General features: G+C 38.6%; 1 protein-coding gene and 1 non-coding gene across 3 annotated transcripts in view; both read left to right on the top strand.

Moving 5' to 3' along the window:
• The window catches only part of PPP4R3B (protein phosphatase 4 regulatory subunit 3B), a 62,991-nt gene extending 51,598 nt beyond the window's left edge, over positions 1–11,393 (top strand). For both annotated transcript variants that reach the window (XM_066267159.1, XM_066267158.1), the window contains exon 16: positions 9,747–11,393. In XM_066267159.1, coding sequence (XP_066123256.1) covers positions 9,747–9,842 — 96 coding nt within the window. In that variant the 3' untranslated portion in view covers positions 9,843–11,393. The remainder of the gene's footprint in view (positions 1–9,746) is intronic.
• On the top strand, positions 7,940–8,015 carry TRNAA-UGC (transfer RNA alanine (anticodon UGC)). Its single transcript has one exon. It is a non-coding gene; the product is annotated as a tRNA-Ala (tRNA).
• Positions 11,394–15,355: the final 3,962 nt, after the last annotated feature.

Raw genomic sequence — 15,355 nt, 5'->3', positions numbered from 1 at the left:
ATTAGCATAGCATATGTATTTCCCATTGATTACTTTTTTTATAAACAAGTTTAAATTTTATATAGGCCCTGACTGGTTGACTCAGTGGTAGAGCATTAGCCCAGTGTGTAGATGTCCTGGATTTGATTCCCATTCAGGGCACTCAGGAGAAGCAACCATCTGCTTCTCTACCCCTCCCCCTTTCTCTTTCTCAGTTTCTCTCTCTGTCTCTCTCCCTCACCTCCCCTTCACGCAGCCATGGCTCAATTAGTTTGAGCACATTGGCTCCAGGCGCTGAAGGTGGCTGCGTGGAGCCTCAGCCTCAGCCTCAGGTGCTAAAAATTAAGCTCTATTGCGAACATGGCCCAAGGTGGGCAGAGCTTTTGCCCCAGACAGAGTTTGCCAGGTAGATCCGGGTTGGGGTGCATGTGGGAGTCTATCTCCCCTCCTCTCACTAAAATATATATATATATGAAACATTCTTTCATTTACATTTTTATTTATGTAACCATCCTTTTCCCCAAAATAGAGTAGCTTAAAATAAAAAGGCATAAACATAGGGCAACAATTAGTGTAAAGGTAAAAGGACAAGAGTTGTAAAGTGCCATAGTAGAAGACCTAACTGAAGTTATGCTTCTTGTTTTGGATACAAAATACACAAGTCTCAGTTTATTATTTTACAGAACTGTAGAATCCTTATTCAGTATTAGAGTGAGGTATGTTCTTGACTAAATTCACAGAAGTAGCATTTTCAATGGGATTCTACTGCTTTTAAAATATTTTATGCTTTTTTAAATAGAAAATTTAAAATTAATTTTTACATTTTGATAGGACAATTCAGTGTAATATTGTGACACTATATTAAGAGTATTTGCTGTGGAGTTGTATTGTTTGGGTTCAAATCTTGGCTCTGCCTTTATTAGCTATTTGACCTAAAATAAGTTATTTAATCTCTCTGGGGCTTAGTTTTTTCATTTTAAACAGGGATAAAATAACATCTACTTTATAGATTTGTTGTGAAGATCAGATTATTTAATAAATGTAAAGAGCTTAGAATATATATTATTTAGTATCTCCCCAATATATACTAGCCCTTTTAAAAAAATCAAAGTAATATAAGCACTTAAATTTCAAAAGTCAAATAGTATTGAAAGTACTGGAAAAAAATCAGTTCCCTTTTCTTCTCCACATAGATAGCTTTGAACTCTCCTAGCTGTATCTAAATTCTTGTTGTGGTAGATGAGAATGTAGCATACATAAACACTCCTTGCCACATCCTCACACTGTTCCTCCCTGTACCGCAATTTTTTGTTAAAACATTACTTAATAATTTTATAGCTATAATGACAATATAAATATTCTTTTTTTTAAGTGAGAGGAGGGGAGATAAACAGACTCCTACATGCACCCAGACCAGTACCTACTACCCGGCAAATCCCATCTTTGGCTGATGCTCAAATCAACTGAGCTATCCTCAGAGCTCGGGGCCAATGCTTGAACCAGTGGAGCCACTGGCTGCAAGAAGAGAAAAGGGGGGAGTGGGAGGGGAAAAGAAGCAGATGGTCACTTCTTATATGTGCCCTAACCAGGGATTGAACCCAACACATCCACATGCCAGGCCGACACTCGATCCACCAAGCTACCAGCCAGGGCCCATAAATATTCTTTATTCATGATTTTTTCCTGCTCTTTTTCTATACTGTTTTTCTTCTCTACAATAAGTAATTACCACTGGTTTTTTCATTTGTTGCTATAGTTACATGCCTCACTTATTTTTACAGTACCTCTCTGGTTAATTTCCAGTCTCTCCCGTGGAGACATCTCTTGAGGTCTTCCATCCTTTCACAGCCTAGGTTGGTTGCTCTCTGGACTTGCTGCACAGCTGTTGTTTTAAGGCTGCCTATGCCATCATCTTATACATCTTTTTCCCTCTCTCCTTTTCTTGTATTGATTGTTTCTAGATCTCACTTCTCTGTTTTCTTTCTTGAATTTCCCTCTTATTTTGGTGGAGCATATCCTTTAACAGTTTCCTGAATAAAGAATCTCACAAGAGGTAAAAGTTGAGACCTTACATGTATAAAAATGTCTTTATTCTAACCTCATACTTGATTGACAATTTAACTGAATGTAGAACCGTATTGGAAGTAATTTTCTTTCAAAAATTTGAAGTTACGCTGCCAAGAAATACAAAGATATTCTTATTTTTGATCATTTGTGTGATTTTATTTTCTTGGAAGCATTTAAGTTTTTATCCCTAAACTCTGAAATTTTATGATCTACTTTGGGCATTCTCAGCTGAACAGTGCTATCCTTAGTTTAGGGACATTTTATGTTCTTTCTTAACCTACCATTTGGATATTGGGTCTTCTGTGGATTAATGTTATAATTTTCATAATTTGCCTCTCCTAGTACTCATTATCTATTTTCTTGGTTATTTCCTTGAGTTTTTAATTTATTCTTGCAGATAATTTTTTACTTATGAATGAGCAAAATCAAGTGCAAATACAAACACATTTTTCACCTTTTTTTGACACTAAATAACAGCAGATTGCTGAATATATTTGTTCTACATCTTTTGGAGGACAGGGAAAAAACTATTCTTGGAAAACAAATTGAATGTTTAGTCACTCTAGACCAGAGGTAGTCAACCTTTTTATACCTACCGCCCACTTTTGTATCTCTGTTAGTAGTAAAATTTTCTAACCACCCACCGGTTCCACAGTAATGGTGATTTATAAAGTAGGGAAGTAACTTTGTTTTATAAAATTTATAAAGCAGAGTTACAGCAAGTTAAAGCATATAATAATAATTACTTACCAAGTACTTTATGTCAGATTTTTGCTGTTTGGCAGAATAAATCTTTATAAAACAACTTACTATAGTTAAATCTATCTTGTTATTTATACTTGGTTGTTCCGCTACTGCCCACCATGAAAGCTGGAACGCCCACTAGTGGGCGGTAGGGACCAGGTTGACTACCACTGCTCTAGACAGTCACAAAAATTTGTAATTAAGCAAGATACGAGTTCACAGAAGTAAAGCACTAAATTGGCTCACAACCTTCTCCAACAAACTGACCACATTTCAAAGTGGTGACATGTTCTTTATCACCAGTGGTTTTATTGAGAAGATAATTCTTGAATTCTTTCTCCTTAGATTTTACTATGATGACTTACATTAATAGTTCCTTAACATACAATTTTATTGATTTGCTTGGGTCAGAAACAAGTCATTGTTTCTTCATAGGTCTTTACTGTTACCATTTGTTTTGATCCCCTCTTTCATATTAAGAAGGCAGGCCTGACCAGGCATTGATGCAGTGGATAGAGCATTGATCTGCAATGCTGAGGACCCAGGTTCAAAACCACAAGGTCACTGGCTCAGCTGAACCCCTCCCCCCAGTCAAGGTACATATGAGAAAGCAATCAGTGAACAACTAAAGTGTTGCAACAAGTTGATGTTTCTCACATCTCTCCCTTCCTGTCTGTCCCTGCCTGCCTGCCAGCCTGTCTCCATCTCTCTCTCTCTCTCTCTCTCGCTCACTAAAAGAAAAAAGGTAAAGCAGAATTTTGACTAGAGTGCCAAGATAATTTTTTGGCATGTGTGACAGAGAGAGACAGAGAAAGGGACAGACAGGAAGGGAGAAAGATGAGAAGCATCAATTCTTTGTTGCAGCTCCTTAGTCTCCTTAGTTCATTGATTGCTTTCTCATATGTGCCTTGACCATAGGGCTCCAGCCGAGCCAATGACCCCTTGCTCAAGCCAGTAACCTGGTCTCAAGCCAGCGACCATAAGACGATTTAATGAAAGAAAGAATAGTCTTATTGATAAGAGTGTGGTGGTTACAGGGGGAGGGGAGAGAGGTAGAGGGAAAAGGGGAGGGGGAGGGGCACAAAGAAAACTAGATAGAAGGTGACAGAGGACAATCTGACTTTGGGTGATGGGTATGCAACATAAGTGAACGACAAGATAACCTGGAGTTGTTATCTTTGAATATATGTATCCTGATTTATTGATGTCGCCCTATTAAAAATAAAATTATTAAAAAAAAAAAGAAAGAAGGAAAGAATAATCTTTTCAACATATGGCGTTAGGACAACTGGATATTCACTTGCAAAAGAATGAAGTTGAACCCTGATTCACACCATGTTAAAGAACTTAACTCAGAGTAGATAAAAGACTTAAATGTAAGAGTTAAAAATGTAAAACTCTTGGAAAAAATATAAGCATAAATATTCATGGCCTTGAATTAGGCAATGATTTCTGAGATATAACACCAAAAGCAAAAATGGTACAAAAGAAAATATAGTTAAATTGGACTTCATCAAAATTAAAAATATCTGTGCTTCAAAGCACACTATCATAAAGTGAAAAGGCAACTCACAGAATGGGAGAAAATATTTGCAAATCATATATCTCATAAGGGACTGGTATTCAGACTATATAAAGAACTCTTAAAGCTCAATATGACAACCAGTTTTTAAAACAGTTTTTTGAATACATATTTCTCCAAAAAAGATACAGAGGTGGACCATACAAACACATGAACTGATGGTCAGTATCATTAGTTATTAGGAAAATGCAAATCAAAATCACAATGAGATTCTACTTCACACCTACTAGAATGGCTAAAATAAAGAGGATGGACAAAAACAAGTATTGGTGAGAATGTAGAGAAATTGCAACCCTCATACGTTGTTGATAATGAAGTAAAAGTTGCAGCAGCTTTGGAGTATAGTCTGACAGTTGAATTCCGCCCCCTCCCCAGTATATACCTAAGAGAACAAAAACATATGTCCACACTAAAACTTACACATAAATATTAATAGCATTATTCATTCATGATAGCCAAAGAATAGAACCACCCAAATATGTTCAACTGATAAATGAATAAACAAAATGTGATAAATGCATAGCAGTGGATATATTTGGCCATAAAGAAGAATGAAGTGTACTTTTACATGCTACATAGATGAACCTAAAAACATTCGAGGTGAAATAAGCCAAACAACAAAAGACATACTGTATTCCATTATACAAACTATCCAGAAAAAGCAAATCCATAGAAACAGATTAGTGGTTGTCAGAGGTGAATGGGGAGTGACTGTTAATGGATGGGTATGGTTCTTTGGGAGTGTGGGTTGGAAGACATGGATGTTGATGAAAGTGTTTTGGAATTAGTGGTGATGGTTGCACAACTTTGTGAATATACTAAAACCACTGAATTGTATATGAATCATGTCTCAATTTTTTAAATGAAGCACTTTAAAAAACAATGAGAAGATCCTATTGATAAAGATTTCATATAAAGAACTATAGCGTGTGTCGTGCTTTTTTCACGAAGTGTTATGTGCAGTTTTGGTTGTTGTTTTTTTCCTGTAGAGCCACCTAGTTTTTACAGGTTTAACTAATCTGCATCTGGCAAGTAAAAACTTACCTATTGGTGTTCTGTGAGCTTACATAGGAAAGAGAGCTTAGAGTGGGATAATGTTGTCTATGCTCCTATACAGAATTCAAATTTTCTTCCATTTCCTGGACCTTCATCCCTGCCCTTCACTGTGCCTGAAGTGTAGAGCCTCTCCGACTCATTTTCCTTGTAGTTGGTCGTAGTGGAAAAGCAGGAATATCCTGGCAGAGGTGGAAATACAAGTTGGGGAGTGGATTGTAGCATTGAGGACTCGGTTGTCTGTCTGTTTACTGACATGACTTAACTTTCTCCCTGCTTTCCCCAGTATTTTGGTGCCTTCACTTCCTACTTCTTTCTTGGGTTAAGTAAATCAGTTCTTGACATTCTCCTCTGTTCAAAATGAGTTACTAACTCTTGCCTCTGATTTCTCTTTTCCAAAAATGCCTTGACAGCTTTCATCTGCTATTTTCTCCCTTCATGTTTCATCTTTGTTAAAACACACTTTAAAATTGTGTCTGTGTGTGTGTGTGTGAAGTGATATTTAATAGTTCTTTTTTCCTTTAATTTCTTTACTTTGATTTTAGTGACGTTTCAGAAAATGGAAGGAAATGCATTTTCAGTCTTTTAGCATTAGTCTGCTTGACTTCCCCTCTAATTATACAAAGGTAATACTTTTTAAAAGTTAGCACTAAGAGGCCCTGGCTGGTTGGCTCAGCGGTAGAGCATTGGCCCTGTGTCACGGGTTCAATTCCCAGCCAAGGCACACAGGAGAAGCATCCATCTGCTTTTCTACCCTTCCCCCTCTCTCCTTTCTCTCTATCTCTCTCTTCCCCTCCCGCAGCCAAGGCTCCATGGGAGCAAAGTTGGCCTGGGTGCTGAAGATGGCTCTGTGGCCTCTGCCTCAGGCACTAGAATGGCTCCGGTTGTGCAAGAGAAACGCCCAGATGGGCCGAGCATCACTCCCTGGTGGGCATGCCATGTGGATCCGTTGGGTGCATGCAGGAGTCTGTCTGACTGCCTCTTCCCACCCCCGCTTCTCACTTTGGAAAAATACAAAAAAAAACAAAGGAAAAAAAATGTAGATGGGTTTTACTTATGAGTACAGGCGCAAAAATCCTTAACAATTTAACATATCTATATGATATTCCATATACAAAGATGATTCTGAATCAGTTTCACTAATAGATGAGAAAAGCTATTGTCAGAAACACAGTTTTTAAAGAAAATATAATATCTTAGGAAAACAATCTCAATGTCCAACAAGGAATTTAACTATATGATGGTATGAGTACATGGAATGCTAGGGTTAAAGATTAAAAATAAAACTGTCTGCTAGCTTCAAAAGCTTTCTATAGTGTATTTTTAAGTTAACATAATTGTACAAGGGTAGGTAGGCATAATTACAATTTAACAACAGTATATTTATAGTTGTATATTAAAAACCTGGAATCAAATTCTTCACAGGGTGCATCTGTGGACTACAGGCTTTTTACTTCCAATATTTCACATTTTGTATTTTTATTTTACGGTAAATGAGATTTTTTTAAATGTATATGGTGTGTATGTGTATCTGTATTCATATATGTAGATAAGAGATACGACTGAAAATTAAATTTCGTAGCTGAATATTTTAGATAAAATATTAATCTTAAGCCAAAAAAAAAAAAAAAACCCAAACAGGCCCTGGCCGGTTGGCTCAGCGGTAGAGCGTCGGCCTAGCGTGCGGAGGACCCGGGTTCGATTCCCGGCCAGGGCACACAGGAGAAGCGCCCATTTGCTTCTCCACCCCTCCGCTGCGCTTTCCTCTCTGTCTCTCTCTTCCCCTCCCGCAGCCAAGGCTCCATTGGAGCAAAGATGGCCCGGGCGCTGGGGATGGCTCTGTGGCCTCTGCCTCAGGCGCTAGAGTGGCTCTGGTCGCAACATGGCGACGCCCAGGATGGGCAGAGCATCGCCCCCTGGTGGGCAGAGCGTCGTGCCGGGTGGATCCCGGTCGGGCGCATGCGGGAGTCTGTCTGACTGTCTCTCCCTGTTTCCAGCTTCAGAAAGAAAAAAAAAAAAAAAAAAACCCAAACATTTTAAATGTTAACCATTTGGAACTGAAAAGTTTGTACATTATGATATATAATCCTAACCATAATTAAAACTTTCCTTGATAACTTGCTGTCATTTTTGTGAATATCAGACTTTTTTATAATTGTCTTCTACCTCCTCTCCTCCAAGTTGTTTGACTTAGAAACCAAATAAATAATAATGATATTAGTAATAGCACCTAGTAGAAATTATTGAACACTAACTACATACCAAGCACTGTGCCAAGGGCTTTAATGTTTGTTTTCAAAATAGTTCAGTGAGGTCTAAGTATATAGTACTTTTATAATTTTTTTACAGATAAGGAAACTGAGGTATAGAAAGATTAAATGACTTGCTCAAGGTAACACACCTAAAAAGTTGGTGGCACTGGAATTTGTAGTCAGGCAGTCAGGCTACAATCAATATATTCTTAACAATTTAGCAATACTATGCCTTGCTTGTCAAACTTAAGATGTGTGTGTGGCCCTGGCCGGTTGGCTCAGCGGTAGAGCGTCGGCCTTGCGTGCGGAGGACCCGGGTTCAATTCCCGGCCAGGGCACACAGGAGAAGCGCCCATTTGCTTCTCCACCCCTCCGCCGCGCCTTCCTCTCTGTCTCTCTCTTCCCCTCCCGCAGCCAAGGCTCCATCGGAGCAAAGATGGCCCGGGCGCTGGGGATGGCTCTGTGGCCTCTGCCTCAGGCGCTAGAGTGGCTCTGGTCGCAACATGGCGACGCCCAGGATGGGCAGAGCATCGCCCCCTGGTGGGCGTGCCGGGTGGATCCCGGTTGGGCGCATGCGGGAGTCTGTCTGACTGTCTCTCCCTGTTTCCAGCTTCAGAAAAATGCAAAAAAAAAAAAAAAAAATGTGTGTGTGAAGCTGAAAATGAAGCAGAAGGCTTATCATAACAAGTATGTTTTCTTTAGTTTACAGACTTGCAGATCACTGTTCCCTAGTTGCTCCAAGACCTTTGTTGATTATTTTTACTGTGTTTCAGTTACATTCTGGTAAAGTTTTTAATCCAGATACCTAGACCCTTCAGGGATAAATTTACTTATGTTTAAAATGTGAGTTATTTCTATTCTATTTGTTTAACCTATTTATGCCGGAGGTTGAGATTTTTGAAATTCAGTTCTTCAAAAAATTTCACATCACTTTTTGACAAGCTCCCAGCACACCAGTCTCTGCAGCAGTGACTAACTCAGTGCACCACTTGATAACATGGACCTCAGGAGGCAGACGGGTGAAAAATCAGACTTCAGTGATGACTATGAGCAGTAAGATACAAATAACTCCCATGTCACTACTATTCCACTAATGGACCATGAGGCATAAATGGGTTACCTCTAGAGGTCTGAAGGGTTTGAAATACAATGTTTATAGTAGCCTCCTAAACCTGCAGGTATATGTATAAGTTTCATGGGACTGGTTCAAAATGAATGCAAACCTAAGAACATGTAATTTTCTGAGTGTCCAGACCATTAATAGGATTTTCAAAGGGGTTTATTACTGATAAAAAGCCAAACACCTGAATTAGCTCATTCTTACTTTTCTTTTGGTTAAAGAGAGGTAGCCCTAAAATTTTTTCACTACTTTTTTAGGAACCATTTCATGTGTTTATTGTCAGCCATTTGAAGACAGTGATGTTTACTTAGTGATGAAGTATATGCATGAGGAACAGAGACAAAGAAGAGACTTCTTATCACTGACTGCCTATTCTCTCTGGTTTAAAATTAGAATCCAAGATTCTTCCAAGCTCCAAATATCATTATTCTTTGTCAGCCAAATTGTTTGGAAATATAGTGGTGGTGCAGTGGATGGACTCAAGTGCTAACCAAGGTCGCCACTTTGAGCACTGGCCCCACCTGCTTGAGCGCGGGGTTGCAGGCTTGAGCGTGGATCATAGACATGACCCTATGGTCTCTGGCTTAAGCCCAAAGGTCGCTGGCTTGAAGCCCAAGGTCATTGGTGAGCAAGGAGTCACTGGCTTGGCTGAAGCCCCATGGTCAAGGCACGTCTAAGAAGCAATCAATGAACAACTAAAGTGCCGCAAAAAAAGTTGATGCTTCTCATCTCTCTCCTTCTTCCTGTCTGTCTCTGCTTCTGCCTCTGTCCATCCATTTCTCAATAAAACAAAAATCAAAAAAAAAAAAAAGAGAAGTTGAGGGTAACTTAAAGAGTGTCACCAGTTATACTTACTAAGTGTTCATAATTTCAGGCAGTTCCTTTCTCAGATTCAGATATATCTCTTTAAGTTACATATGTTTAAAATTTTTTTCTTATTCTTCAATAGGGAAGTTTGGTTGGTTTAGTGGATTATCCTGATGATGAAGAGGAAGATGAAGAAGAAGAAACATCTCCCAGGAAAAGACCTCGCCTAGGCTCATAAAATATTTACTGGGGACCCTCAACATGTGGTCTTAATGAAATGCTGCAGCTGTTCAATGAGCTGAAAATCGGAATCAGAAAGCTCTGTCACTTGAACTTAAAAATATACAAGGAGTAGCAAAAGACACTTGATATACCAGCTAGGAGAGTTTACTTCTGTAAAATAACAACAAAAAAACAGGCTTCCCAGGAACTACATGCTAGTAACTAAGGGGTTTGCCTTATAGGCCGTCAAAAAAAAAAATGGTTAGTTATAGAACCTGAGAGATAGTTTCTCAGCAGGGAAACTCTCAGGTTTGGGACGGTTTTAGGGGAGGGACATGGTTGATAAAAGAATGTTAATTCAGGGTTGCTCCAGGAGGGTGTCAATCTAGAAACAACTATAAAACTTCAGTTGAAAACCCAATAACATTACTTGTACAATGGTGCTGGCCATGTTCTTTTAATCAGTTGCCTCTTTTTAAAAGAAATTTTTATGGAACACAAATTTAACTATCATTAAAAAAAAATGGAGTTAAGCCGTTGAGACCATTTCTTTGAAGATTTAATAGAAATTCAGCCTTTCTATGTAGTTGGAGGGAAGGATATTACAGCACACATTGAGCTTCCACACCCAGAATTTCCACATGTATTTTGATGAAAACAAACAAGCTGGATTCAAAATGGACAGATTTGTTAATAAAACTTTGAATCAATACTTTTAGAGATAACAGATGCCAAGAATCAGTACAGTAATATTCCAAAATGTTTTTTTTTCTAGAAACAGAAGTAGACTGAACAGAATGTTTTCAGCTACCTACCAGTACAATCTTTTGTAGAAGATATTTGAAGTTACTTTCTGCTTTGTTAGTAAATTGTCTCTCCAGAGCTGCAGGCAATTTTTAAAGTGTCACTTAGAAAGACTAACATACAAAAAATAGTGCTGAATTCAGTGGAATTGAATATCTAGAGGCCATTTTGATCCAAGAAGTTACTTCACTGTCAAAGCCAGTAAGCAGCACTTGAAGCTTCTCCATAAACAAAAAGGGTATAATATGAAAGCTGCTTTTTTTAAAGAGTAAAAGCACATTCCATGTACGTAAATGAATTTTAAATAAGTTGAGGCAAACAGTTACGAGGTTTTATTTTTAGAACAAGCAAGTTAACTGTAAATATTTTAATGTTAGTTTGCTCATCTATGATCTGAGATAATGCTGAGAAAAACATCCCCTGAACTACAACTTAATGCATTGGGAAAAAAAGCTAAAAGTAGTAATTCCAGCTACAGTCTTCAGATCACCCTTGTAATGTGTTATGGGTCCGTTTTTCTTGGAATAGCTTTAACTGAAGCAGTTTTCCCTGTTTTGGAGATTTTGTAGTTAATTTTAATTTTGGCTATTGTTTAGAAAAGATGGGCTGTCTGTGTAGATATGAAGTATAGTTTTTCCATAAGACAGATGTTTATTTTGTATTAAAAATACCACTGTACTTGTTTTACACCATTTGTATACATGTGGTGATATTAATGCTGAACTGTAAAATTCAGGAATTAAAATGTGATCCTGTAATTCTATGATTGTTGCTTTTGTTTGTTTTGTTGTAAATATAAGTTAACTCCATTTGAGATATGTCCATTTTACAATTATCTTCTAAAAGCCAATAAATTATCCATATTTATTATAAACCACTAGGTCATCATACACCAATCTGAAAGAATTTAAAGAAGCAAAGGTCAACTACACTTTAAAGATCACTGACTCTACTTACAGAAGGTGTGCCTTGGGCAAATAAAGTCCCAGCACCAAAGCATCACAAGGTGGGCTGTTACCACTTCTTTGATTATAGGTACATATAAGGAAAAAGCCTTCCACCTCATAAGATGAAGTGAGTGACTTAAGGTAATTTAAACCAAGATCAGGAACATTGTCACATGAATACATTTTCTTTCAAGCAAGTTTTATCATGCCCCTTCACTCTTAGCTCTTACTAAATATCTTGTAAGCTAAGAAGCCCAGGCCTAAAGCATGCCCCTGTGAACTCTTGACTCTTCCTGATTAAGTAATTTTAAGTTCCAGTAGGAAGTACTACCTTTACATCTTACGAAGTTTAATTTTGCTTTCTGAAGAACTGCCATAAATCTTAAACATTTAAATCATCATTGTCATAGGAACCTTTTCTTAGAGCACAAATGTGATTTTTTTTTTTAATTACAGGGTAACACTTTTCTTGGTACATATGCTCATCCACAATGATATGAGAACAGGACTTAAAATAGCCCTTAGAATAATAACTTAAGATTCCATATGTTAGCTGCTCTTAAATGACTACCCTCTGACAGACCAGGATTTTTATATCTTTACCCTCACTCAGTGAGGCAAGCCAGAGCCCACATTTGTATGCCTGAGGTTCTCTTAAAATTTTATCTGTAAACATGTATCCAATATAAAAACTATTTTTTAATAAAAAGTTACATGAAACAGATTTCTGTGTTTTAATCAGTTTTTCCTCTTGTCCACTAAGTGATAAAAATTAACAAATGTAATACTGTTTTTTCTCCACAGGTTGAAGTTTTGGAACTAAAATAATTTTGGTATCCCTTTTAAAAAAAATTTTAACTGTAGATTTAAAGAAATAAAATGGAATTATAAATTAAACTTCAGGAGTGGCCCATAACTAGGAAAGGGTTGTTTGTGGGATGACACAACACAGGATGTTTCTGAAAGAAAAGTCTATAGACAGTCTTCTACTTACCAATTTTTTGACTTGATGATGATGCAGAAGTGATACACATTCAGCACAAACCATACTTCAAATTTTGAATTTTGATCTTTTCCCACGCTAGGGATAAGCAGTACAATACTCTCATGATGCTGCACAGCAAGCCACAGCTCCCAGTCAGCCATGAGATCATAAGGATAAACAACCAATTCTGTAAAATACACTGTTTCCAAGTGTTTTCTTGAATATTGTGTTTCGCACTGGCCGGTTGGCTCAGTAGTACAACGGCCTGGAGTGTGGATGGTCCCGGGTTTGATTTCCGGTCAGGGGACACAGAAGTGCCCATCTGCTTCACCCTTCCCCCTCTCACTTTTCTCTCTTCTCCCCTCCTGCAGCCATGGATTGATTGGATTGGAGCGAGTTGGCTTGGGGCACTGAAGATGGTTCCTGGGGATGGTTCCCTGGCTTCTGCCTCAGGCACTAAAAAATGGCTCCAGTTACAACAGAGCAAGGGCCCCAGGTGGGCAGAGCATCACCCCCTAGTGGGCTTGCCAGGTAGATCCCAGCTGGTGTGCAAGTGGGAGTCTGTCTCTGCTTCCCCTACCCTCACTAAAAAAAAAAAAAAAAAAAAAAAAAAGATTATTGTGTTTCATGATTTTAAGTCCCATAATGTCTACAAAATACCCATCTGTGTTTCCTTATTCTGGTGAAACACAGAGGAAGGCAATTTCTCTTCTTAAGATGAAACTTAAGATAATTGCTTAACTATAAGCTAGTATAAGTCCTGTGCACATGTAAGATAGGCAGGGCTAAGCTATGGCATTCAGTAGGTTAGGTACATTAAATACATTTTCAACCTGGGTTAATCAGGATATAACCCTATCATAAGTAAAGGGAAATCTGTATTCTGATTATCTTGAAGTAAACAGACTACAGAAAACCACCCAGAATCTCTTCACATACAAAAGACACAGCAGCATTCCCCTCAACAGGCTCAGTTGATTGTTCCTGTTACCTGTTTTAATAGTTGCTTTTCTAAACAGAGTAATTGAGTATTTTTAACACCCCCCATCTATTTTCCAAGTCCTATTTGCTCCTGCCTCAAATGCAAGATGCTAAAATCTATCTTACCACTGCCCAAGATAACTACTCTTATACTTTATACCTGGTATACCCACAACTACGCTAACACCCAACTCACCCAACAGTCTCCATACAGCAGCCACACATCTTTTTTAAAAATGAACATTATGATCATGTAACTTACCTGCTTTAAAACTTTTCAATGACTGTCCAGTGCTATAAAATTTAAAATCCTCACCTGACCAGGTGGTGGCGCAGTGGATAGAGTATCAGCCTGGAACACATAGGACCCAGGTTTGAAACCCTGAAGTTGCCAGCTTAAGTATGGGCTCATCCACAGGCTCACCAGCTTGAGCGTGGGTTCACTGGTTTGAGCACGGGATCATAGACATGACCCCGTGGTCGCTGGCTTGAGCACAAAGGTCAATGGCTTGAAGCCCAACGTCACTGGCTTAAGCAAGAGATTGCTGGCTCTGCCTGACCTGTGGTGGCGCAGTGGATAAAGCGTCGACCTGGAAGTGCTGAGGTCGCCGGTTCAAAACCCTGGGCTTGCCTGGTCAAGGCACATATGGGAGTTGATGCTTCCAGCTCCTCCCCCCCCCCCCACTTCTCTCTCTGTCTCTCCTCTCTCTCTCTCTCTCTCTCCCTCTCCTTTCTAAAATGAATAAATAAATAATTAAAAAAAAAAGAGATTGCTGGCTCTGCTGGACCCCCACCTCTAGTCAAGGCACATATGAGAAAGCAATCGATGAACTAAGGTGTTGCAACGAAAAACTGATGATTGATGCTTTTCATCTCTCTCCCTTCCTGCCTATCCTTGTCTGTCCCTTTTTCTCAATAAAAAAAAAAAAAATTTAAATTCTCACAGACCTTACAAGGGCTTGCAAATCAGTACCCCCACCTATCTCTAATTCCCTGTGTTAACCTTCTGCCCTTATCCTATTTATACCCTAGCCCAGTGGTCCCCAACCCCCGGGCCGCAGACTGGTACCGGGCGTGGGCCATTTGGTACCGGTCCGCAGAGAAAGAATAAATAACTTACATTATTTCTGTTTTATTTATATTTAAGTCTGAGTGATGTTTTATTTTTTAAAAATGACCAGATTCCCTCTGTTACATCGTCTAAGACTCACTCTTGACGCTTGTCTCGGTCATGTGATACATTTATCCGTCCCACCCTAAAGGCCGGTCCGTGAAAATATTTTCTGACATTAAACTGGTCCATGGCCCAAAAAAGGTTGGGGACCACTGCTCTAGCCATATGGACAGCTCAGAATGCACTTTATTATTTCCTGCTGCAGGACCTACCTGAGTGGGTTTCTTACCTTTCTTCCTACAATCAGATTAACCTTCCAATCAGATTAAACAATGCTTTCTTAAAGAGGCCTGGCTAGCTCTGTTTATAATACTGTACTTTTTCCTTCTAACACAGCTCTTTGGGCCTTCTTCACTAGCTCCCTAAAGGTGGGGACCCTGCAGATCTAGCTGACTCCTATATCCTTAGTACTTAGCACAATGTTTAGTATTGTAGAAACAATAGGTAACCAAATTTGAAAAAATAAATGCACTATCAATTAGTTTTCTGTATCTTCTCTCCAAGAAACATTCAGAAATTGATATTAAACTGGTTAGCAAGAGTAGCTGCCTTCCCCAACCACCCTTTACATTAAATGTTTAATAAAACAGTAATAATGAGCTTATATCTGCATTTATAAGCACAAGTATAGTATTTGA

The sequence above is a fragment of the Saccopteryx bilineata genome, chromosome 3 (assembly GCF_036850765.1).
Source record: "Saccopteryx bilineata isolate mSacBil1 chromosome 3, mSacBil1_pri_phased_curated, whole genome shotgun sequence".
Classification (NCBI taxonomy): domain Eukaryota; kingdom Metazoa; phylum Chordata; class Mammalia; order Chiroptera; family Emballonuridae; genus Saccopteryx; species Saccopteryx bilineata.
The sequence above is the reverse complement of the archived record's forward strand: the minus strand, read 5'-3'. Positions and strand labels throughout refer to the sequence as shown.